Genomic DNA, 24,832 nt, shown 5'->3' on the forward strand with positions numbered 1-24,832 from the left:
GACTGAGAAAGAAAGCGGGGCAGGGGTAGTAAATCCAGAAAGAAATAAAAAGACAAGGAATATAGAAAATAAAAGACCCAACAAAGCACAGTGTCAAAAAAAAAAAAAAGTGGCCAAGAGAATGGGAAAGAAGATGCCTGGTTCCCAGATGTGCAGCAAGGGTTAGGGATAAAGATTGGAGCTTGTCAGAAGACTCCAGCAGAGATTGCTTCAAGAAGATAAAATGGACAAAATGGGAAAAAATCTTTTCCAGCTCCTCCTCTGAAAGGGGATTAATATTCAGAAAATATAAAGAATTTAAAATGCTTAAAACAACCCAATCAATACATGGGCAAAAAAACTAAACAGATATTTCTCAGAAGAAACACAGGTAGCCAACGGATATATGAAAAAATGTTCAACATCTCTAGTCAGGTGCAATGATGCACATCTGTATTCCCAGTGACTCAGAAGGCCGAGGCAGTAGGATTGCAAGTTTTAGGCCAGCCTCAGAAACTTAGTGAGGCTCTAAGCAACTTAGTGAGATCCTGTCTCAAACAAAAAAGGGTGGGGGTGAGGTGGGATGGTCTGGGAATGTGGCTCAGGGTGAAGTACCCCTGGGTTCAATCTCCAGTGCAAAAGGAAAAAAAAAAAAAAGTTCAACATCTCTAGCAATGAGGGAAATGCTAATCAAATCTATACTAAGATTTCATCTCCCTCTAGTCAGAAGGGCAATTATCAAGAACACAAATAAAAATAAATGTTGGTGACGATGTGGGGAAAATAGTATACTCATTGTGGGTGGAACTTTAAATTAGTACAACCACTCTGGAAAGCAGTATGGAGAGTCCTCAGAAAACTAGGGAGTAGAACCACCATATGATACAGCTATCCCATTCCTTGGAATTTATCCAAAAAGACTAAAATCGGTATACTATAGTGATGTAGCCACATCGATGTTTTTAGCAGAACAGTTCACAATAGCCAAATTATGGACCAGCCCAGATGCCCATAATAGATGGATTAAGAAAGCGTAATACACACAAAAAACAATGGAGTTTTACTCAACCATAAAAATGAATGAAATTATGGCATTTGCAATTAAAGATGGAATGGAGAACATCTGTAAGTGAAATAAGCCAGACTCAGAAAATTAAGGGTCAAATGTTTGCTCTCATATGTGGAAGCTAGAGCAAAATAAGGGAGAAAAGTCGTGGGGAAGGGATTGGTTATCATAAAAATATGGGAAATATCAGTGTAATTGAAGGAGATCAGGAGGGATGAGGGACAAGAAAGGGAAGGAAATGCAGAATTAATTTAACAAAATAAGAGCGAAAGGAAGATCAGAAGAGGAAGGAGAATTAGGGAGAGTCAGGAGGGAAGGGAAAGGAGGAGTGGAATGGGAACAGAAATGTAGTAAATTAAATTTCATGCATGTTTGATTTTTGTCAAAATGAACCCAATTACTGTGTATAAATATAATGCTCTAATTTAAAAAAAAAACAGATGATGAAATGTGTAGAATATCTACTGAATCCTGCTATTCTGAGAAGAGATGCAGACAAACTCTTGTGGGAAGAGTTGAAGCAAATCTTGTAATAAATACATAGAAAATTAAGCAAATAAAAACACAAGATAGGCACCAGGGTTCCAAGATGTCATTCCCAAAGTATAACGTGTCACACCTGGCCACTCTGCCCCCTACTCTGGACCCAGCCTAGTTTCTCTGGAAACCAGGAAGACTCAAACCCAGTGGTTGGCCATAAAAGCCTGGCTTTAAACAGGATTATCTGCTTCATTCAGAACCATGACCCTAACCACAGAAAGGTCATGGAAGATCCTGCCTTAATTCACTGGACCTATGCAAGATCAGCAAATATCTATCTGAATTTCAGACCCACTCCCAAGAACTTACTCTTAGGTGCTCTGATTGGAATTGGACCTCTCTTTTTCTGGTATTATGTTTTCAAAACTAATAGGATAGGAAGGAAAAAACATCTGGGAAGGGAAATTACACTGAACATTTAATATATTAAGTCTGGCAATGATAACTAATGTTTTCTTGTTTACATAAATCTTCTATTAATCATTAAAAAAGAAAGAAAACACAAGATAATGATTAATTCCAGGAAAAATAAAATTTTTTGCAGGAAAGGAAGTTTTAGTTGTTTACCTGACTCAACTCTTAATAGCATAAGTAGTCATAGTGTTGTAAGATCTGAAGATTGAACTAACAAAAAATTATTATAGAATTAAATTTGGCAGATGGCAGATGATGGCAAAAGAACTAAATTCTCAAATCTGCCCTGCCCATGTTATTTGTGGAGGCTGAGACAAGACTATGAGGCAAGACTATAAATGACTCACACACTATCACACTATTTCTTTCTTTCTTTTGGTTTTGTTTTGTTTGTTTTTGGTACTGGGGATTGAACTCAGAGGTTCTGTACTACTGAACTACACTCTCAGCCCTTTTTTAAAATTTTGAGACAGGGTCTCACTAAGTTGCTAAAGTTGGCCTTGAACTTGCAATCCTCCTGCCTCAGTCTCCCAGTTGCTGGGATTACAGACATGTGACACCATGCCTAGCTACATACTAAATATTTCAAAATTATTAAATATGTTTTAAATTGCTAACTTTACAAAAATATACCTTCATAAGGTCCTGGCAGACCAGGTTCTAAATGAGAATTTTTGAACTCTCCAGAATTCTACACTAGAAAATGTTCTTGCCTGGCCCCTTTGTGCTCTTGGCGATGTACTGCATTGAGAGAGCCTCATAGAGAGTCCTATGGACACCCGAGCTTGTGCTCATGCCTCTCTTTGCAAACAGCTGCCAACTGGCTACTCCTTAGGCCCAGGTCATCAGCAACGTCCTCTGAGAGGCAGGTATCCAACCAAGAAGCTGGTGCAGGCCCTGAAACCAGGACCACTTCCCATCCTTGTCACCTCTACGAGTTGGGGCAGGGTGGAGAGACTAGGGCAGCAGCAACCTTAGCTGTCATTTTGTGTGTGGGGGGTGGTGCTGGGGGTCGAACAGGGGCACTTTATTACCGAGCTAGACCCCCAGCCCTTTTTAGATTATTACACTATTTTGAGACAGGGTCGCTCGCTAATTTGCCCAGGCTAGCCTGTGATCCTATTGCCTCAGCCTCTCCAGTCGCGCGGATTACTGTCGTGGACTACCGCGCCCAAATGTCTTTGGAGACCAAGCCCAGAGAGATCAAAGGACTGGAATTCCCTCGAAGACTTGTCCGTAGCAAGAAGCACCTTCTGTGCAAGGACTTATAGAAGGTAATTTAAAAAGTATATCTCAACTATCAATAATTTCGTGTCCTTGCAGCCTATCTACACAACTTGAGGCCCGAGAACCACTGCTTGGCTTTAGAAGGTGGCTTCCAAACTGGAGTTCATGCGCCTAATGACCGACCTGAAATATCCTCTTTCCTGGAGAATTCACAGAGCCTTCCAAAGGTGTTTGGGGTTACAAGTCTTTTATTTGCGTAATACGTACTTCACATTTTTAATTCCTATAAAAGATCAGGTCCCCGCTCTCTTTGAGTTCACCACTTTATGAATTCAAAAGTAGCTTCCAGATTCCGTAAGTAACTTCAGGGTCAAGTGAAAAGCACGTGTACAGCCCATAAGGGCAGGGATTTGGGGGATTTATCATTAAACATTTTTTTGTTTTGTTTTAATGTCAAACTACTGTATGTTTAGTGCCTGAAAAAGGTGCGCTCAGTAAATAGTTCGTGGGTTAATTAATTTAAAAGTGCAAAAATAACAAAAGTTTAAAGTGTCCTATATATTGGAACGAATGCTTCGGTTCATCCTCTGGTCCTTGAGCACCCGCGGGGTGGTGAAGGCCGGGGTATACCACCTCAGGCGACGTGGTGCTGTAGGCAGGTTTGGAGGTAAGAGTAGCTGAAAAGCGCTGGCGGCGGGAACCTAGCTTATAGTTGCTCCGCGGAGCCCAGAGTCCGCCGGGCTGTCAGTCAGAGGCGGGGGGCAGGCACGCCCCGCCTCCTGGGGGCGGGTCCTGGACCCAGCGGCGCGGGGGTGGGGCCTGGCTGTCCGCGCCGGGGGGCGGGGTCCGGACCGGGCGCACCGGGCCGGTTGGGGGCTCCGCTAGTCGTCGGGAGCAACCGGAGTCCCGGCCACGAAGGGGTGCGACCCCCGACTGGCCCCGCCCTCCCGGCTACGGCCCGGCCAATCAGAGCGGCTTTTACTGGCGGGTGGGCCGAGCTGGCCCAGCTGCTCGGAGGCTCTGGCATGGTAACGTCCCCGCGCGGGGGTGGAGGGGCCCGGGGCGGTCCCACAGCGCCCCCTGCGGCCCGGGCCGTGGCTGGGGGGGCGGGGAGGTCAACCGGGGTCCCCAGGACCCCAAGGGAATGCGAGGGGAGCAAGGGGTGAGGTAGGAGCCCAGGAAGGGGATGGAGGCGGGGATTTGGGGGAGAAGGGGAGGGGGAGGCCATGATGAAGCATGGCGGGGGGGGCGTGCGGCCGGGTGCTGAGGCGGACGAGACTTGCGGGACTGGGTGAGGGTTGGGAGGAAATAAGTGAAGGATGAGTTTGGGTAGAAAGGTTGAGAAAGAAGAGAGAGGGTGAGAGATGAGGAGACCACAGGACTAGGGGAGAGGTAGGGACCACAGTTTCTTTTCCTGGGCTATTTGGCATGCCCCATTCCCCTCCCCCAGTCCCAGTGGTTGTTCCCTTTGGAAGCCCTGGGTGCCCCTTAGAACCGCTAGGGGACTCCCTCCTTTCCCCGCATTTGCAAAACCTTGTCTCCTGAGGTAAGGAGGGCTTCTGGCCCTCACCGTGGTGCTGCTGAAGAGCAGAGGCCTCTTGGTCCCAGCCCTGGCTCTGCCATCAGCAAACTGTAACTACTCTGTGTGACCTTGGGCAAGTCACTACCTTTCTTTAGGCCTCGGATTTCTCATTGATTAAAAAAAAAAAAAGAAGAAAATGGTATCCCAGATCTCTTTCAGCTCCGAAATGGAGCAGTTTTTGAGGATGAAATTAAGGCCAATGGGTTCTAGTACGTGAGGAAGCATGAAGGAGGCAAGGCCTTCAGCTGGGCTGGAGAAAATCCCCAGGGATGTGGGGGAGGGGAGACATAAAGCCTTCAAGGCTCAGCCCGCTAGCCAGGGCCTCTGGAATTCTGTTGGAGGAATGGGAGAACTGTCTTAAGAAGAGGAGGTTGAACCCTGACGCTAGAAAGACTAGGACCAGATGTAACATTCTGTTCTAAAGAGGGAGAGTGAGGAGGTGATGAGGGAGTCAAAGAAGCAAGGGAATACATTTTCTAGAAAGACCCCCCAGGCTCTTTGGAGAGTAGGAGGAACAGTAGAGCTAGTACAGGAGAGTGCCAAGTGGGAATGTCTTGGATCAGGAATGGAAAGGTTAATGCTCTATGGGGGTGGCTAAAGAAGGATAGCAGGTAGATAAACTTCAGGGTAATCAGCTGGTCTCTAGCTATTTCTTTTTCTCTCCTTGCCACCACACAATGCTGGGAATCCAATCCAAGGCTATTCATGTTAGGCAGATGCTAAACCACTGAGCTACAACCCCAGCCCTCAGCTGTTTCTGTTTGATGACTGCTACCTCTTTCTGAGAGATGTGCCTCCCAGTCTTCATTTTTCCAACACCTCCAGGGAGGGAGAATGAGTCAGACCAGGCGCACCTTGGGATCCCTTGGCTCTCTGAGGATTTCAGGAGTGTATGAAGATTGGGGTGATATGAAAACAGGGGATGAATCTGAGAATAAGAAGTACCATCTGTAGTGCCCTCCTCCTTGCTTGGAGGCAGCTTTGTGGAGTGGTTGAAAGCACAGGCTTTGGAATCAGACTGCTTGGATTCCAAACCTGCCTCTGCCATTTAATCTCTTGAAACCTTGGTCAAGTAAGTAATTTAATCTCTGAACCTCACTTTTTTACATATAAAATGGGCATAAAAACCTCTTAGATGGGGTTGTGAGGATTAAATGGAGTGTTTGGCATAGTATCTGGCCCATAATAGTGCTCAGTAAAGATTATCTGCTAATGGTTGTTATTCCCATTTTCCATTCTCTCTGTCTCTTCATTTTTGTCATTTTCTCTTTTTGTTCTTTTTCCTGAGTGCTCAGTTCTAAGAATACCCTCAAATATGAATGCTGAGAATAACTGATAAATCTTTGTTGGGGGCATATCTAGGAAAGGGGTCCTTCATCTGGCCCAAGTGGACACATGATGATCATGTGTTTCTTTATTATCTCTTCCCAGCCCCTAAGTATGTTTTTATTCCAGGGAAGATGCAGGATCTGCTTCTTTCAGCTCCCATTCTTAAAACTCTTAAACTAATATCTTTTTCATAGTCTCACCTAGAAATGCAAGCAGATCCACAATTGTGCTGCCATTGCAGCAAGTGGAAGAGGGGCGGGTGTTTAAGGAAAGAAAGGACATGCATTGCACAGGGGTATCTCTGGGAAGGGTGAGCTTTGGGAATTCCATAGTAATTTATATGCATTCCCTTGTTCTATCCTCTGCAGGGAACTGACCAAAATAGGCCAGTGTCTGAATTCTTGCCACAGTTATTCATCTTAAGATGAAGGTGGTCATATACAGTCAATTTTTATTATTTAGATTTTCCCATGCCAGTACTTGATTCCAGTTTGCTTTTCTTAAGCCAGAGAGACTTCTGCCAAGATACTTCTCTCTCTCTCACAACAGAGAATGTACTGGGAATTTATACAAACATACCTGGACACAATTGCAGCACACTTTTAGGTATGCAAAAATCTAATAAGGTTAGGGATGAAACTAAATTTTATCACAACACTTTGTGTACAGCGCAAGGATTAGGCACTCAAGGAATGTTTAAAAGGAGAAAACTTGATTCCTAAATGTAGGGAGATCCCCATCTGAGTGAGGAGCGAGCTAGTCCCACATTACTCAGCAAACATGCACAGAGCAGCATGTCACTGCTACAAAGTGCAGCATTTATCCCAGAGGGATACACATAGGTAGGAATGTGTGTATGTGTGGGGGATAGTATAAAGGGAACCTGAAGGAGGTGAATATTGAATCATCCTGAACAAAGAAATAGACAAAACAGAATAAAAAAAAAATACATGAAAGTAATCTAACAATTCCTATGTGAAGAGGAGGAAAGCCATTGAGTCAGGATGAGCCAAGGGTATGGGATGAGATGGGCTTTACCGAAAGGTTTGATATATATATACACACTCACACATATACATACACCACACACTTATTTATTTATTTGTTTTACTTGTAGGTGGAGACAATGACCTTTTTTTTGTTTACTTTGTATGTGGTGCCAGGCGAGCGCTCTACCACGGAGCCCCAGCCCCTATTGAAAGGTTTTGAATGTTAGAGATTTTGTAGATTAAATTATAAGAAACTACTCTAAGAGAAAGCAAAAAAAAAAAAATCTTGGCTCCTTGCTGATTTAACCACTTAGGTTGCAGGGGAGATTAGTGGAAAAACAGATGCTTTCTATGGCAGGAGCTGTGCTTTTAAGGAAGACAGGCTAGAGGGCAGTCCTGGTTCCTCCCTAACTAGTCATGGGACCTTGGATATTACTCTCCCTTTTCTTTTTCATATGAAAAGAGAGGACTACCTTGAGTAGTCCTCTCTGCTGAAGTCCCTTCCACCACTGACATTCTTGTGTTCCCTCAATAACTCCTAGGCCTTACCAATGATCCCTGCTATTTGGTGGAAAGACCATTCAGTTGTTAAGCCAATTAATATTAGCACCTACCCCTGTCCCTCAGGGTTTTGGGTGGGGACTACAGACATTATATCTTATTAATTTCTTTTTTTTCTTTTCTTTTTTCTTTTTTTTTTTTTTTTTAATTTTGAGACAGGTTCTTGCTAAGTTGCTTAAGACCTCACTAAATTGGTGAGGCCACCCTAGAACTTTTGATCCTACTGTTTCACTTTCCCAAGTTAATGGGATTGATGTGCACTTAGCATATTTCATTGATTCCAGGACTCAATATTTTTGAAGTCAGGATGTGTCTGAAATGGGTTATCATAATAGGCAGCATTTCTTTTTTATTAGTGTCTTATAAGATACTAGTACCATCAAAATTGCCCAAATAACTAAATTTCCAATGGACAGTTGCTAAAGGGAAGGCATATGGTATTCAATGAGTATATAAATAAGGGCTCTGATTAGTATAGTAGGTTAGTAAAGGCTTTCCCAGGAAATGGCTATCAAGGGGGATGGCACAGTGTGAAGTGTATCTAGGTAAGTTGGTAGTGTTGTCCCAGCTACAGGTAAGATCCCTGAGGTGGGCGAACTAAGAAGTAAATATGGTTGAGTATGGTGAGCACAGACCTGGACATGGATGAGGCTGACAGTGTGATTGGCAGTAGACCTCTTATAACCTCACAGGCCCTGAGCTAGGTAAGACCTAAAAATGGTTATCTGGAAGGTTAGGTTCCTAAGGCAGCTTGAGGTGGGAGAGAGATACAGAAAATCAAATTGCTTCCCATGTTGGATAGTTTCTGACATCCATGCTGAGGAAAGTTTGAAGGGGTAAGTACAGGGCTAAAGTAGCTGAACACAGAAAAGGTGAGTCAGACTGGAGTAGCTTAGCTCATTTCATTCTCTTCTTAGGACATGGTAAAGGATAGATATTTGCTAAAAGAAGAGATCAGAAAACATTTTTTAAAAATATTTTTTAGTTATAGGTGGACACAATATTTTTATTTTTTTATGTGGTATTGAGGATCAAACCCAGTGCCTCACATGTGTGAGGCAAGTGCTCTGCCACTTAGCCACAACCCCAGCCCTAGAAAGCATTTTAAATGTGAGCCTTTTAGCATAGGTAGTGGTGAGGTTGCTTCTGTTTATCCAACTACCACCTTTCCCTAGAGCTCTCCAACTTTCAAGTGGAAAGGAAGGAAGATAGGCCTTTTAGCTGTACCTCCAAACCTTAGTTCACTCAAAAATGTTTTGAATGGGTCATATAGTCCTATGATCGCATATTCAAAAAGTACAAAAAGCAGGCTGGGGTTGTGGCTCAGTGGTAGAGTGCTCACCTAGTATGTGTAAGGCCCTGGGTTCAATCTTTAGCACCCCATAAAAGTAAATAAATAAAATAAAGGTAGTATGTCCAAGTACAATTAAAAAAAAATTTTTTAATACAAAAAAGGCATACATTGAAAAGTCTTCCTTCCACCTCTTTCCTCCTTCCACCATTGTCTTATGTGTCACCCTTTATTGCTTATATACAAATGATAAAACTTTAGTGTACCTTTCCTTTTTCCACTTGTAATACATCTTAGAGATTGGTCTGTAAGGAGACAGTTGAGTGTGTTCTTTATAACTGCATAGCATTCCATTTTACATTGTGTTTGGTTTCTTGGTTCATTACTATTGGATATTTAGACTGATTATGATTTTCTATTTTTATGACTAATACTGAAATGAAAATCATGTGTACATATTATTTTGGCCATGTGCAGCTTTAAGTATAGGATGTCATTTTAGAATATTAAGGTTCTGTATAGAGAAGATTTGTTGTATTATTTGTTCTTTCATTCATTCAGTATTTATCGAGTACATATTATGTGCCAGACACTGTGTTGGCTACCAGGAATCCAGCTTTCAACAAATCAGATGTGATCCCGCCCTCATGGAATGTTATTACTCTCTAGTGGGGAAAACACCTATGCCAGCAAACATAATAAAAAATCAAGGATACTAAAAAAGGGGGGATCAGAATAAATTGGAAGGAATTACTTTAAATATAGTCAGGAAGCCTTCTTGGAATAATGATATTTAAGCCGAGAACTAAAGGGTGGGATGTGGTTTGCCATTAGGTGTAGAACAGGGAGATTTAGGCTGTTCATAGACTTTATCCACAGTGAGATGAGTTCAGGATTTATAAAAGAAAGGTGTCTATCAGATAGGGTATGGGGATGGTACAAAGAGATGAAGTTATTGATTGGAATTGAAAGATGGCCAAAGCAGAAGACTGAAGATGAGATTAGTTAGGGGAGGAAGCTGGAGTGAAAAGAGGTGTGTTAGACTAGAACTGTAAAAGGCTGACAACTGTTTGTGTTTAGAGAACTTTGGATTGACTCTCTAACTGGGTTAATGGAAGTAGAGGAATAGAAAAAGAGGCCGCTGCCTTGAGAGAGGCCTTGCCACTGGCAGGAAAATGGTTAAAAGCCATGGGAAAAGCTGGATGCCTATAGTGGAGTCTTCTCTCTTTTCTGTGGCTTTGGCAAAATGGAAACTCCCAAAATAAAGATGACATTGAAGGTCTCAGCCAGCTGGCTCTAGACTGGCACAGAAAAAACAGACCTTCCCAGGACTCAGAACTTTGGGTGGGTAGGAATTTGGGCTTGGAGACCCCATCTGAACTTTGTGTTCCTTTTTCAACTTTACCCTTTCTGCTTCCCTTCTGCAAAAGCCCATCTCTCTGCCCATCCTGGGTCCTATGACTTTTCTCTCCCTCAACAGTCGGTTCCCGATTCTGGTCCCCGGCCCCCAGCAGCGCCTGCCCCCTTCCCACCGGGGCCCCCCATGATGCCACCACCCTTCGTAAGTTTTATGTGTTTCCCTGGGCTTGGCTTTTCCAGCCTGCACCCTCAACTCCCCAGCCCTTGCCACTGCTGCATCGCCAGCACGGTTCTCCTGTAATGCACCTTTTTGCTGCCCTTGGAAGAGGGGTGGTTTTGTCTGGGCATTGGGGTGGGGAGAGCTACTGTTAAGCTCTAGTCCGAAAAGGTGACAGTTCCCCCTTTGTCCTTTTGTCCCTGGGACACACTGGGGCTGGAAGTAGAAGTGGAAGAGAAAAGACTCCGTTAGAGTGAGCGCAGGGTGGGTCTGTCTTTCTCTTTCACTACTCCTTACCTGTGCTCTTTTTAAAAAAGCCACAGAATTTGGGCTGGAATTGCATTGGTAGAGTCAGAGAAAAAGGGGAGGCAGAAGAACTGGGGATGGCTGCCTTCCGCCCTTCACACGAGAGGCTTCTTGGGGAGCAGTGCTGAAGGGTTATAGCCTTCCCCCAGTCTGGTGCTGTTTCAGTTCCCTTTCCTTTTCCTGCCTCTTAGGAAGCTGTGTGCTTGCCTGTTAAACCCAGAGAACTCCCCAGTTACCTGTCTTTCTCAGTGGTGAGGAGGGAGGCAGTTTCATGCCTTGTGCTTCTCAAATGAAAGCCTTGGAATACTTCCAAGCCAGGGTGGAGGGCTGGGTGGACAACAGGTGGATGCTTCCTGATGGGTCTTCTCTGTCCCTAGCAAGGCAGTGTTCCTCTGTTCAATATTTCTTCCTTTCCTCACTTCCAGATGCCCCCTCCAGGGATCCCCCCACCCTTTCCTCCGATGGGGCTCCCACCCATGAGTCAGAGACCACCAGCCATCCCCCCCATGCCACCTGGCATCTTGCCCCCAATGCTTCCACCGATGGGGGCACCACCACCACTCACACAGGTAATTGTCTCCCTCCAGAGGGCCTCAGGAAACCCTGTTTGTTTAATTGGGGGTGGAAATGAGAGGTACTCAGACTTCAGAAACTGGGAAGAGAAACGATCTTTGATCCAGGCCCATGTGGATTTGTCTGCTGAATGACTGAGACAACTCTTAGGAAAGGTGAAAACCCAGAACCTGAGGATTGCCTGGGCCACCTCAGTGGGATCTGTTAGGACCCCCAACTGAAAGGGACACTATCCACCTGCCCTAACCTCAGTGGCTGGTTTTATACCCATAGATACCAGGAATGGTACCTCCGATGATGCCAGGAATGCTGATGCCAGCAGTGCCTGTCACTGCCGCGGTAAGCTCTAGGGGCTGGCAAGAAGCAGGCTGTACCTTGCAATTCTGTGGGTCTGACTTGGAGTACAAGGGCGTGGACTCCACTTCTTTCCCTCTTCTTATATCCACCCTGGTCCCCAGCAGCATTCCCCATGCTGGAATCTTCCTCCCCAGCTGCGTACTCAGCAATTCTAGTTTCCCGATCGTCCCCAAAGGCATATATATTCTTTGTTACCTCTGTGCACACACAGCACCTTTCAGGAGCACACTCATACCAGACACTTCTTTCCATCACATGGCCATGCACTATGGACACACTAATACAGTCCTTTCTTCACATGCTCTTTGCTTCTGGAGGAGGCAGTGGCACCCAGGGATCTCGCTAAACCTTCTTGTGCTCAGTAGAGTAGAGTCTGAGTGGGATATAGAATTTGGCATCTACTTTGAAGAGATGGGCCTCAGGAGTTGAAGTTGACTCAAAATACTCTGACTTGAGGACAATGAAGAAAGGAGCTGTTGTGCAATTCCCCCTGGGATCTGAGAGCCATGGCCCTGGCAGGAGGGAGGGGATCTGTTAGGGAGGAGAAATCCCTGGGAGCAGGACACACAGATCCTGGCCTGGCCTGCTTCTCCATCCCCCATGGCCTGGGTCCTGGGGGCCACTGGGCTTGGCCCCAACCCTTCCCCCTCCTCTTTCTTCGGCAGACGGCTCCGGGTGCGGACACCGCCAGCTGTGAGTCTTCTGGGGGCCTGCTCCCCCCAGGCTCGGAGGTTGGGGGGTATAGGGGAGAGGGGCCATGGACTGGAACCCACCCTGGATCATGCCTGTTGGGATGCCAGGGAGCCTGGGATGTTGATGGGACCAGGGAGATATTTACTGGGGATGGAATAAGGGAGGATAAGTGGGGATAAGATGGGGGTTTAAACAAAAACTTAGTACATTTCCTTTGGCTTCTTTTCTAGCTGCTGTGGCTGGGACAGGCCCTCCGGTGAGTTTCTAGCTTGAGTCTCTGGGTAAGAAAGCTGAAAATGGGAGGTTGGTATTTAAATCTTTGGGGTGAGAAGAAGAGGCTTTGGGAAAGGAGCCTTGACCACCATTCTGTGCCCCCCTCCTCCCAGAGGGCCCTATGGAGTGAGCATGTGGCCCCTGATGGGCGCATCTACTACTACAATGCTGATGACAAGCAGTCCGTGTGGGAGAAGCCCAGCGTGCTCAAGTCCAAGGCGGAGGTCCTGAGTGGGGCTTTGTGGCCCTTCCTTTCAGCTGCCCTGACCCTTCCAAGTCCTTTCCCTGAATCTCTGACTAATTATAATTAGAGGTCCCAAGCTGCCTGGCCCACCCCCATGCTCCCTAGAAATACCTCCCTAGGATCTTAGGAAGTCCATGTTCCCCCATTTGAGCCAGGTTAGATGGTAGCTCAAGACTACTGTGTCCTCTATTCACTGGGTCTTATTAGCTCCCTTGTGACCAGAGAGCTCCCCAGCCTACTGATATCCTTTGACCCATCCTCTTGCAGCTGCTGCTGTCTCAGTGTCCCTGGAAAGAGTACAAGTCAGACACAGGCAAACCTTACTACTATAATAACCAGAGTCAGGAGTCCTGCTGGACCCGGCCCAAGGACCTGGATGACCTGGAGGGTGAGGGGTCCTGGGTGGAAGGGGAGGTCTGGGCAAGGTGGTGGGGGTCCTTTGCTACTCTGACTGTGTTCTTTTCCCATTGCAGCTCTAGTCAAACAAGAGGCTGCAGGGTGAGTGACTCACCCACCTATCCATTCATACTTGGGAGGTGGGAATGAATTCTGCAGTATCCCTACTCTGTGAGAGGAATCAGCTCTTAGTCTCCTTGTGAGGTCATTTGCTCTGGCCCCAGTCCTTCCCGGAGTAAAGATGCCAGCAAGCACCTGCCCTTCTCTATCCCTGCTCTGCTCCAACACCACTATTTTGGCTTATCTACAGAAAAATGCAACAGCCGCAGACACCACAGCCACAGCCACCTCAGCCTCAGCCTGACCCCCCACCTGCACCTCCTGGCCCCACTCCAATGCCCAAGGGCCTCCTGGAACCTGAGCCAGGTGGGAGTGAAGATTGTGATGTGTCGGAGGCTGCCCAGCCCCTGGAGCAGGGGTTTCTGCAGCAGCCAGAGGAGGGCCCCAGCAGGTGAGGGCTGCCCCCAACAGCATTCCAGATGTTAGCCTCAGGCTTTTATCGTGGTTCATTCTTCATTCTCTGCCAGGCCTCTTGGGAGGGGTATAAAGATCTGGGCAATGACCTCTGAAGGGAAGAAAGTGGCTACTGTGGGAAGCAAGGAGGGTAAAATGTTGCTGAGAGTACAGCACACTGAAAGCAGTGAGGGCTGGGTACCCTGTGGCTGAGTCCCCTCTGCCCCCCAGTTCTGCTGGACAGCATCAGCTAACACAGCAAGAGGAGGAGGAATCCAAGCCAGAACCAGAGAGGTCTGGCCTCAGTTGGAGCAACCGAGAGAAGGCAAAGCAGGCATTCAAGGAACTGCTGAGGGACAAGGTGCTGAGGGTGGGGCTCCTGGAGGAAGACCTGGAAGGAGGAATCTGGAGGTGGGCAGGCCCCATGACCCCTACTTACTCTATTCCAGGCTGTCCCCTCCAATGCCTCATGGGAACAGGCCATGAAGATGGTAGTCACAGATCCCCGATACAGGTAGGCCTGGGCAGAGGGAGCCAGGCCATGTTCGTGAGAGCAGCCAGACCAGGAATTCCCTGAGAAGCCCCAACGCAAGATCAGGCTCAAGGGGTCTGGAGTTAGGAAAGTGACAGACCAGATTGGAGAGCAAGGGGAGGAAAAGCTAGGACAAGAAAATGGAAAGGTATCTGACATGAGACATTCAATAAATGCTTATTGGATTAAATTGAATCGAATTGAATTAATTGGGGAAAGAAGGACCTGAGTAGGGCAGAGGTCTGATAGCAACTTGAGAACACCAAAGCAAAAGGGCCTAGTGTTAGCAGTGTCTGGGGGTTGTGTCTCTTCCCCTTATTACCTCACTCCTGCCCATATCCCTCACATCTGTAGGCTGAGCCCTTACATGCCCTGCCCCCCATTCAGCTCTGTGGAGACCCCCAGTGTCCTATGATCCTACTTTGTGGGCTATAGAGGATGGTTCAAGTAGACTCTTTTGTTTCCACTCCATTCTTGCCATTTGTACCCTAGTGCCTTGCCCAAACTAAGTGAGAAAAAGCAGGCATTCAATGCTTACAAGGCACAGCGGGAGAAGGAGGAGAAGGAAGAGGCCCGGCTAAGGGCCAAGGAGGCCAAGCAGACCTTACAGCATTTCCTGGAACAGCATGAACGCATGACCTCCACCACCCGCTACCGGTTAGGGGGCTGGGCTGGGCTGGGGCTTGGGAACCCGGAGAACACAAAGGCTCAGTGATCTGCTCTCTGCCTATCTACTCACAGCCCATGTGCTCCACAGGCGGGCAGAACAGACCTTTGGGGAACTGGAGGTCTGGGCTGTGGTCCCTGAGAGGGATCGAAAAGAGGTTTATGATGATGTCCTCTTCTTCCTGGCCAAGAAGGAAAAGGTAAATGGTCATTGGGCCAGATCCTTCAGACCCAATAATATCTTGGACCTTCCTTGTCTTTGCTCTTTTATGGACTCTGGCCATTTATTTCTCTACTCCCCAATGTCCCAGCTCCTGACTTGGAAGCTGATGTGACACTTATATGTCCCCCCATTTCTGCCCTGAGCCTGTAGTCTTGGGTCTGGGAGGGTGAGGAGGAATTGGACAGGTTGGTTCCTCCCCTACCTGGGGACATGAAAGTCTAGTCCTCCTCCTAGGGTTCTTGAGATACTCCCTTTCCCGAATTCTCCTCTGCCAGGCCCACTTGGGTAGCTCTGGCTTGCCTAGCCTCATCTTGATCCTGTGGCTCCCCAGGAACAGGCCAAGCAGCTCCGGCGCCGAAATATTCAGGCCCTGAAGAGCATCCTGGATGGAATGAGTAGTGTCAACTTCCAGACCACATGGTCCCAGGCACAACAATACCTCATGGATAACCCCAGTTTTGCTCAGGACCATCAACTGCAAAGTAAGCTTGAGTCTCCACTCCCACCTGACCCTTCCCCTTTTTACATGACTTGGGATCCCAGAGCTTGCCTCATACCACCACTCCGTTGCACCTCCTGCTCATTCTAGAAGTCTCCAATACTCAAGTCACTAGATATCCTCTCCCTCCCTCTGGAGTTCACTGTTGGCCTGGACATTGTGTGTTCTTGGAGGAAGAGCTCTGGGATATAGGAATCAGTGTTCTTTTCCTCTATATCTGTATCTCCTCCTCTCTGCCTCCCTTTCCTGGAGATGATGATCATATTTGTAGTTTATGTGACTGTAGTCTTAAATTGTCATAGCATCAGGGCATTAACTGGTCACGGATGCTACAATAAACAGTTGCTGACCTGTGATCACTGATGATATGACAAATTATTTTCGGAAGTTACATCAAAGCCTGATTGACTTTGCTTCCCTATGATGTGAAACCTCAGATCCTGAGAAAACGGGTTTCATGGGATGGCTTCTAGTAACTCACACCAGAAATCACATCAGGGCTGAAAACTTGCTGATTTTTTTCTAATGCAATGAATGATCTCCCTCAAGAACTGCCGTTGAAGTAGCTACTCCCACAGAATCCTTTTCTCTGCTTTCCCCACTAACCTGAGTGTCCCCAGTACCCACAGGAACATCAACCTTGAGACACTGGGTACTGAATCTGAGAGGGTATCCTGCTACTATGGCATCTGCTGAGCCTCCTTCCTACCTATAGACATGGACAAGGAAGATGCCCTGATCTGCTTTGAAGAGCACATCCGAGCTTTGGAGAGGGAGGAGGAGGAAGAGCGGGAACGGGCCCGACTTCGGGAACGGCGCCAGCAGCGCAAGAACCGGGAGGCTTTCCAGGTATTTTTGCTGCCCTTGGGATTAGAGCTCAGCTCTACCCCAGACAGTAACTTCTACCCATGCCCTGCCTGCTTTGGGCTAGGCTGCCTGCTTTGTCCCTCTTTTGACCAAGCTTCACAAGGCTTCTCTCTGCCTCCAGTTCTGCTCCCTGCTGTGTCCCTTCAACTCTGGACTGTGCTCCTCTAGGGAGACCAGATGTATGTACCTCCCAGAAGCCACCAGCAGAGAGCACCCTGCAGGCAGTGTGGCAGCTAGGCCATGTGCATTTCCTTTGGGTGGGGAGCAGACAGGTAGAGATTATCCTCCAGCTTAAGGGTTGCAGTATGGGGATGATTTAGTTGGATTGGATCACAAAAGAAAGTTGCAACCAAGTCATGGAAGATGGTGCTGCCTCCCAGGCTGGCTTGTTTTCATTTTTCGCTGTCCCTCCATATTTATATTCTCTTCTTTTAGTAGTGTTCTCTTCCTCTACATCTGTATCTCCTCTCTGCCTCCCTTGCCTGGATTTCCGGAGTCTGGATTGCCCCTGCCTTTCCCTCTGCCATTCCCTTTCTTCCTTCCTATCTCACTTTCCCTATCCCTGGCCTCTCCTTGCTTAGACCTTCCTGGACGAGCTGCACGAGACAGGGCAGCTGCACTCCATGTCCACCTGGATGGAGCTGTACCCAGCAGTCAGCACTGATGTCCGCTTTGCCAACATGCTGGGCCAGCCGGGTAAGGCAGCCAGGCTCCCCCTTCTCTGGTCTGGCTTCCTGCCCTGACGCCTCTGCATTCCCACTCCCTGGTCCTGTCCTCGACCCCACCCCAGGCCTTGGGAAGCTGCCGCCCGCCAGGCCCCCCCTCCCTCCCTCCCTGCAGGCTCTACCCCTCTGGACTTGTTCAAGTTCTATGTGGAAGAGTTGAAGGCACGATTTCATGATGAGAAGAAGATCATTAAGGACATTCTTAAGGTGAGGGGAACCTGGGGTTATGGATGAACACAGGCTATGTGCAAGCCACAGAGTCCCTGCACAGATTCCCTGATGAGTCCCATTTTGCAAGAGTGTAGCAGCTTGTTCAGCAGATATCTACTGTGGTTCTCTACCTTGAATTGGGATATAGTAATGAATAGACATGATTTCTGCTCATAGGAACTCATGGTACTAAACAAAGATAGACATGAGAACAGTTATGCAGGGGAGCAGGTGTTATTACAGAGATTAATTAGAAGAATTGTCATTTGAACTGCACTTTTATAAAGGAGTAGAGGAGGGCAGAATGTCCTAGGCATAAAAAGGCAGGTGGGTGGAAAGTGTATGGTGAGTTTGAGGAGCAAAAAGTATAGATAATTATAAATTAATAGGCAATAGAAATATGCTTTCTGACCAGCATGGTGGTTTAGAAAAATTTGGAATTCATTATTAACATTTTTAAATTGGAAGATTTAACATAAAAGACAGGCAGCACTGGGCTGGTTTTGTGAGGCATTCTGTGGAATCAGACTGAGATGCCATTGCCTTCTCAGAAAGGGCACGTTGTTCTTTGCCTCACTACTCCTTCATGCCTTCTTAATACTGCATTGAGTATCAGCTGCCATGTACCATCCCATGTGCACTGCCACTTTCTTTATACTGAAGAAATAGTGCCCATGTCTGTCACAGTTAGAAAAGATGGGTAATTATGCAAGTGAAGAGACTTTAATGTTTCAAAAGAAAAAAAGAAAGCATTTTTCCTTTGGAAGTGAAGAACATTCCAGTGCATTTGAGGAGATAGTTCAGTCCAGTCCAGTGGTTAGAAGCAGAACCTGAGGCAGACTGGGCTAACAGTCCAGATTAATCCCTTACTAATATGTGACCTTGACTAGGCCATTTAACCTTTCTGAGCCTTGGTTTCCTTATTTAAAAAATGGTGAGTGTTCTACCAAAGGACACCTAATTACAGGTGAGATTAACTTGGTGTCTGAGTTGAGAAGGACTTAGGAATAAAGTTAATAAAATAGTACCATTGCACATAACCACCTTTTTTTTGTGGGGGGGTGGGTACTGGGGCTTGAACCCAGGGCCTAGCACATGCTAGGTAAGCGCTTTACCACTGAGTACATCCTCAGCCCTATGAAGTTTCTTTGAAGTCCTTTGTTTTACCTTACAAACTCATGCACATGCTGCATTTTAATCCCACATCACCTTCCTATTTAATATGAATTTAATATTTTTAAGTTACTATTAGGTAAGATGTATCATATTGTCCTGTGACTTCCTCTGTTTCTCCGGAACCATATGCCCTGTGTGGAAGTAAAGCCCTGCATGTAAAGTGTCTTGAATGCTAAAATAAGAAATTTGGATTTTTATCTTGTAAGTAATATCATATGGCATCTTGGAAAAGCCATTGGTGATAGTGTGTGGTAGCATCTCCCAGTCTGGAGTGTTTATGTCACTAGGGGAGATATTAGTGGTGGAGACAGTGGTAGAAACCTCAAGTGACAGTGGCAAGTAATTCAGATACTTTTTAAGTTTTAGTCATCCTCTGATTCATCCCCAGGCCTCTTCTCTGATACCAAGGCTACTTGGTACCAAAGTCAGAGCAGTACTAAATGCCAGAGGCTGGGTTAGGAATGAAGGAAGGAGGAATGAAGACAGGGAGACCAGTCAGCTGGCCTTCTCAGGGTCTAGGTTGGTGGTGATCTCCAGGCAAGGCAGTAGGGATGGCACATGAGGAGAATGAGCTGTATGAATCCAGCTGGGCTTGAGCTGCCATAGGCACCTTGAGAAAAGCAAGGGGTGGAGGTTTAGTATCTGGGGATTCTATACTTCTTCCTCTGTTTTTGAATGGAGGAGCTTGCATCTCTTTAATACATTGAGATGCTACATATGATTTTTATTGAAAAAAAAAAAGTTTCTGTTTGAAAAGTTTAAAAACAGTGTGATAGAGTCACTGAAAAGTGGAATTGCCAGGTTGTTTTATAAACTTGAGGGAAAAGGAGGAGGTGCAGGGATGGGGCCATGAATGATGTCACCATTAGTAAGGAATAAGCAGGAAGAGCAGGATTACAGTAGGAATTCCATTAGGGGAATTATTCTCAAAAGCAACCTGGAGCAAGGAAGAATAAAGCAAATACTGTATTTTAAATAGGATAGTTATATAAACTAATATCCCGATATAGTTAATTTTTTGCCTGGTTAACTTTTAGCCAGAGTGGCTGATACTGACAATTGTTCTGCACGGCTCCTGCCCTTGCTAAGTTCTGTCTTTCCACAGCACCTGAGAAATAAGCTGTTTTAGATAGCTCCTCTTCCTGTTCCTCCATGGGGGCTACTGCTTTTAGAAGACAAATGAGCTCAGGAGTTTTCTGTGGCCATCCACAGCCAGGTGAATTATGGTGGCCTCTCTCATCTGTAGGATAACACAGGGCCTGGACTTGGAACAGGTAGATAATTGGAGGTAGATGGCTGGGCCTGTGGGAGATCACTAAGAGCTTGGAGGTGAGGAGCATATGCGAGCATATCCCAAGGGAGCATATATCTTAGGATCTGTTGAATTTGAAGTATCTGTGAAATATACAGTCTCGTATGGGTCTGAAAATCAGCGAGAGGTGAAGGATGAGGTTGTCAGGGAAAGTATAAATCAGGTAGTGTGCTGAGAGCCATTGCCAAGTAGGAATGACGCATGGCAATTTCTTTGTCAGCCTACCCAATGTTGCTTAGAGGGAGGACTCTCCATTGTGGAAATGGGCTTGCCTTGGATCCGGGTTTAGGGAGGATCCTGCTAGATTAGGGTGGGTCCAGGTTTAGGGTGTATCCTGCTGGGAATAGGGAGTATCCTGCTGCCTCAGGCGCCTGCCCGCTCCTGGAGTTCCCGTTGAGTTCTCGCGGGATTCAGAGAGTATTTTGGGATGCAGAGCTGAGTGGAGGTGGATTTTCCCCAGAACGTGTGTGTAGAGTGCGGGTGAGAGGTCGGGAATAAAGACTTGCTGTTTGAATCTACAAGGCTGTGAGTGGCTCGTGAAAAAAGGATAAACTGCTATTATTAGGATTGTACACATATAAAAGAGGTGACAAGAGGTAGGTATAGGAGGGACCTAAAGAAGGAGGGTAGTGTTGAAGAAGTAAACAGCAGAAGCACCAAGGACCAGATGAATGAGGACTGAACAGGAACCCTTGAATTTGACTATTACAACATGAGTGACTTGGGAGAGTGTGACCATGAAGCCAGTGGCTTTGGGACAACATGTTTCAGAGTCAAGTAACTCCTGGCTCTTATTGGCTGAGACGTCTGCAAGTTATGTAGTACTTCTGAGCTTCAATTTCCTTTTCTGTAAAAGTAGGGATAATCCATTTGCAAGACCATGAGAATTAAAATAACATTTGTAAAACGTAAATAACATTTGTAAAACATCTTGTCTATAACAGGCTGTCAATGTTTATTCCTTTCCCTTTATGCTGCATTTTAAGAGATTTTGAAATTAAAGAAAAGCAGGGGTAGTTAAGTGAGAGCAGGATGGAAGGGATGTTACAGGTAAAGTGAGATGTGTGCTTGATGGAAGGAGCCAGTACGGATGATATTGAAGCCTTCACTTCCCTAAGAAAGAGTGAATGTATTTGAGAAGGGTTGGAGAAGTGTGAGCTGAGGAAGTACTTGTAGAGAGAACGAAGAGCAAACCTCCTCCCTCAGCAGGTAGATCAGAGGAAGTTAAGAGCTGTGTAGATGTAGAGTGAGAGTAGGGAATATGGCTGTGTCCCTGCTGACTTGAGCCCTAGTGGCCACATCACTTGCGTTGTCTTGGGCCAAATGAATCATTCTAAGCCTCTGTCTCTTTGGGATATGAGGCTGTGGTGATAAGTACAGAGCCTGGCCATGGTGCCAGAAAATGGGGCATGTTTCTAACATTGCTGGGGAGTTGCTCACCTGATGGCCTCCATTTCTGCTAGAAAGACCTGGGGTAATGTTCTTTCCCAGCCATAGGTTCACCTATGAGATCTTGAGCAGGTGCTCTCATTTCTCCTATGTAAAATTATAATGTAATAACCAGGAGGATTAAATGTGTGTGAAGCACTCACAGAGGGTATCTGGTACATAACAGGCATTCAATAACTGGAACCAAAACATAGAGACCAGCAGATGTTGATTGAGAATTCATGAAACTTCCCTGAGCAATAGGAAGATCTAACTGGGACCAGAGCTATAAGCCAAAGGAACAAAGAGCTAATTGTGAGAACTTTAGGCATCACTCAGCAAACACAGAGACATCGCCAGCTCTTTAGCTCCATGTGACAACCAGACCAGGGATAGGCATGGGAGCTTGTCAGATGATGACTTAAAACAGTGTGGTTTCTGAAGTGTGGCACAGTTGTGTGGATCCTCTTGAGGACGGGCTTTTTGAACATCCTCTGGTCTGATTCCTATGCCTGTCAGCCTTAGGCCTCAGGCCTGTGGTGCCCCCTGCTTCATGTGTTGCTGTGCCTACAGGACCGGGGCTTCTGCGTGGAGGTGAAAACAGCATTTGAAGACTTCGCCCACGTCATAAGCTTTGACAAGAGGGCTGCTGCGCTGGACGCAGGCAACATCAAGCTGACCTTCAATAGTGTGAGGGGCAGGGTGGGGTGGGTCTTGGATTTTTTTTACTCATCCCATTGTCTTACTCCTTCCCTTTTCACTCTTGTCCTACTGACTGTCCTGGGTTCAGGGGATCATGACAGAAGGCCAGACCCCAACTTTCTACCTCTTAAGGTATGCCTGAGTGGGCCCTGGGCACTCACCCTTCTGGGTGACCTTGTTCTGCATCTCTGTCTTCAGCTGCTGGAGAAGGCAGAGGCACGGGAGAGGGAGCGGGAAAAGGAGGAGGCACGAAGGATGCGGCGCAGAGAAGCTGCCTTTCGAAGCATGCTGAGGCAGGCCGTGCCTGCTCTGGAGCTGGGCACTGCGTGGGAAGAGGTCAGGAGCGCAGCCTGGCCCCAGTCACCCCTCAAGCCTGAGGGCAGCGGAGTTTCTCCACCACTGAGGGCCCACCCCAGTCACAGCACAGCCCTGGGCCGGCTCCAGTTCCCTTCCTTCCTCTGCCCCCGCCCTGCCCTATGCTGTGGAGGTGTTCAAGCCCGGCTGGGTGGAGCCTGGTCTGATCAGCAGTGCTCTCCCCGTTCAAGGTCCGTGAGCGCTTTGTGTGCGACTCAGCCTTTGAGCAGATCACCCTAGAGTCGGAAAGGATCCGGCTCTTCCGGGAGTTCCTGCAGGTGCTGGAGGTGAGTCAGGCTCTTACCCTTTGGATCTGTCATAAGTGCTTGAATTCCCTAGGCCTGTTCATCAGAGACCTCAGTGGCCTCGCATCCTATCCTAGGTCTCTCCTTTCCCTGGACAGCTAAGGATGGAGAAGCCTAAGGGAGACCTGGGATAGGCAAAAGGCCCTAACCTAAGACAGGGAGGCATAGTCCTCACCTTTCTTCCTCTGCTTCTAGCAGACTGAATGCCAGCACCTCCACACCAAAGGCCGAAAGCATGGCAGGAAGGGCAAGAAACACCATCACAAGCGTTCCCACTCACCCTCTGTGAGTTGGCAGGTAGAGGGATGTGGGGGTGAGGCTGGATTATTTTGGGGTACTCGACACTTCTTGTTTTTCCCTATGTCACCTCCATTGGAAGGAAATTTGAGGATTCTTTTTGGAATTCTGGATCCTCTTCTCTATCCCCAATTCACAGACAAGAGCTCTAGAGGCCAGAGAACCTCTGCATTAACCGATATCTGTTTATGTGCCCAGGGCTCCGAGTCGGAAGAGGAGGAGCTGCCCCCACCATCCCTCCGGCCCCCCAAGCGGAGGAGGCGAAACCTCTCAGAGTCTGCCTCTGATCCCTCATCCTCACTTGATTCAGTTGAAAGTGGGGGTGTTGCCCTTGGAGGACGGGGCTCCCCATCCTCCCACCTTCTTCTTGGATCAGGTAAGCAGATGCTGGAAGATGGAAAACTGTGGATGATGATTAAGAGGAGGAACTCAGCAAGCTCTAGCACCCTTGAGGGTGGAGTGGATTAGGAGGGCTGATCTGTGAGGATGGGAAGAACTTCCTGTTCCTGCCTAGACAGGAAACCAGGAGAAGGAAGGAAAACTAGATTCAACCTTTCTCAAACCACAAGGCCCAGGTCTACAAAGAATGAACATAGAGGGCTGTGGCAGAGAAGAGACTGAGCTCTCCTTTTTCCCTATGGGAGTTAGTAGGAATTTTTTATCTCCAGATCATGGCCTTCGGAAAGCCAAGAAACCAAAAAAGAAAACTAAAAAGAGAAGACACAAGTCGGTGAGTAGAGAAGGAACTCTGCTTAAGACCTTGCTATTTTGTGGGATCTGTTCCACCTACCTCCCAGCTGTCCACAGAAGCTGAGGAGTTGGGCTCTGGACTTTTACAGAACAGCCCTGAGAGTGAGACAGACCCCGAGGAGAAAGCTGGCAAGGAGAGTGAAGAGAAAGAACAAGAACAAGACAAGGATAGGGACCTTCGGCAGGCAGAGCTCCCTAATCGCTCCCCAGGCTTTGGAGTCAAGAAGGAGAAGGTGAGAGGCAGAGGCAGGGGCCCAGCCCCAGCCAGGCAGCACTCTGTCCAGGGGGCTTGGGTGAGCCATGCCTCTGCTCCAACAGACAGGCTGGGACACGTCAGAAAGCGAGCTGAGTGAGGGGGAGCTAGAGAGGCGGCGGCGGACACTCCTACAGCAGCTGGATGACCACCAGTGACCTGATAAGCTGCTCTCTGCCTCGGGCCTGCTTGAGGTGGTGGCTTCTTGGCCACCCTTACCATATGCCTCAGACTCCTTCGTCTGGTCGGTGTCCACTTTTCCTAAAGTAACTCCACCCTCAGTACACCACTGTTGGCACCTGTCAAGGTTGCTCTTGGTGTTCAAGGGTTCCCCACTTCCCGGACAACTAGTGCAGTCCTTGCCCACAGCCCCAGGCCATATTGAAGGGGGGGCGGGTGATACCAGTAGATCAAGTATGAGTAATGGGGTCTCCAGGGAAGAGACAGGCTGGTGGACACAGCCTGGGTGGCATAGGGCTGAGTTCTTACCCTCTAGCATCAGTGCCTGCCCAGGGGCTTCACCACTGCTTTCTCCAGGGACCTGATGTATGTGTGTTTTGTTTTTGTTTTTTAAATAACAATATTTATAACATGGCTGGTGACTTTTGTCCTCTCCATGTGCTA

At 47.2% G+C, this 24,832-nt stretch overlaps 1 protein-coding gene and 1 pseudogene across 22 annotated transcripts in view; both read left to right on the plus strand.

Moving 5' to 3' along the window:
- Prpf40b (pre-mRNA processing factor 40 homolog B) overlaps positions 1-24,832 on the plus strand; it is an 85,006-nt gene that overhangs the window by 50,885 nt on the left and 9,289 nt on the right. For 2 of the 22 annotated variants that reach the window (XM_046435491.2, XM_046435494.2), the window contains exons 1-24: positions 4,131-4,254; positions 10,459-10,539; positions 11,052-11,111; positions 11,286-11,429; positions 11,707-11,772; positions 12,456-12,483; positions 12,714-12,739; positions 12,870-12,980; positions 13,268-13,388; positions 13,474-13,498; positions 13,707-13,907; positions 14,141-14,270; positions 14,359-14,423; positions 14,934-15,098; positions 15,199-15,307; positions 15,662-15,812; positions 16,545-16,678; positions 17,278-17,392; positions 17,537-17,628; positions 22,121-22,585; positions 22,795-22,890; positions 23,104-23,581; positions 23,874-23,935; positions 24,045-24,188. In XM_046435491.2, coding sequence (XP_046291447.1) covers positions 4,252-4,254; positions 10,459-10,539; positions 11,052-11,111; positions 11,286-11,429; positions 11,707-11,772; positions 12,456-12,483; positions 12,714-12,739; positions 12,870-12,980; positions 13,268-13,388; positions 13,474-13,498; positions 13,707-13,907; positions 14,141-14,270; positions 14,359-14,423; positions 14,934-15,098; positions 15,199-15,307; positions 15,662-15,812; positions 16,545-16,678; positions 17,278-17,392; positions 17,537-17,628; positions 22,121-22,585; positions 22,795-22,890; positions 23,104-23,581; positions 23,874-23,935; positions 24,045-24,188 — 3,072 coding nt within the window. In that variant the 5' untranslated portion in view covers positions 4,131-4,251. Of the gene's footprint in view, positions 1-3,322; positions 3,454-4,130; positions 4,255-4,538; positions 5,881-10,458; positions 10,540-11,051; positions 11,112-11,285; positions 11,430-11,706; positions 11,773-12,455; positions 12,484-12,713; positions 12,740-12,869; positions 12,981-13,267; positions 13,389-13,473; positions 13,499-13,706; positions 13,908-14,140; positions 14,271-14,358; positions 14,424-14,933; positions 15,099-15,198; positions 15,308-15,661; positions 15,813-16,544; positions 16,679-17,277; positions 17,393-17,536; positions 17,629-22,120; positions 22,586-22,794; positions 22,891-23,103; positions 23,582-23,873; positions 23,936-24,044; positions 24,803-24,832 lie in introns of those variants that run through there. The other 20 variants (XM_046435510.2, XM_046435511.2, XM_046435509.2 and 17 more) reach the window with 20 other exon arrangements.
- On the plus strand, positions 578-2,007 carry LOC124087187 (NADH dehydrogenase [ubiquinone] 1 beta subcomplex subunit 4-like; annotated as a pseudogene).

Source organism: Marmota monax, unplaced genomic scaffold (assembly GCF_021218885.2).
Source record: "Marmota monax isolate L192 unplaced genomic scaffold, Marmota_monax_Labrador192_F-V1.1 WCK01_AAM20220418_F8-fsc00012, whole genome shotgun sequence".
Classification (NCBI taxonomy): domain Eukaryota; kingdom Metazoa; phylum Chordata; class Mammalia; order Rodentia; family Sciuridae; genus Marmota; species Marmota monax.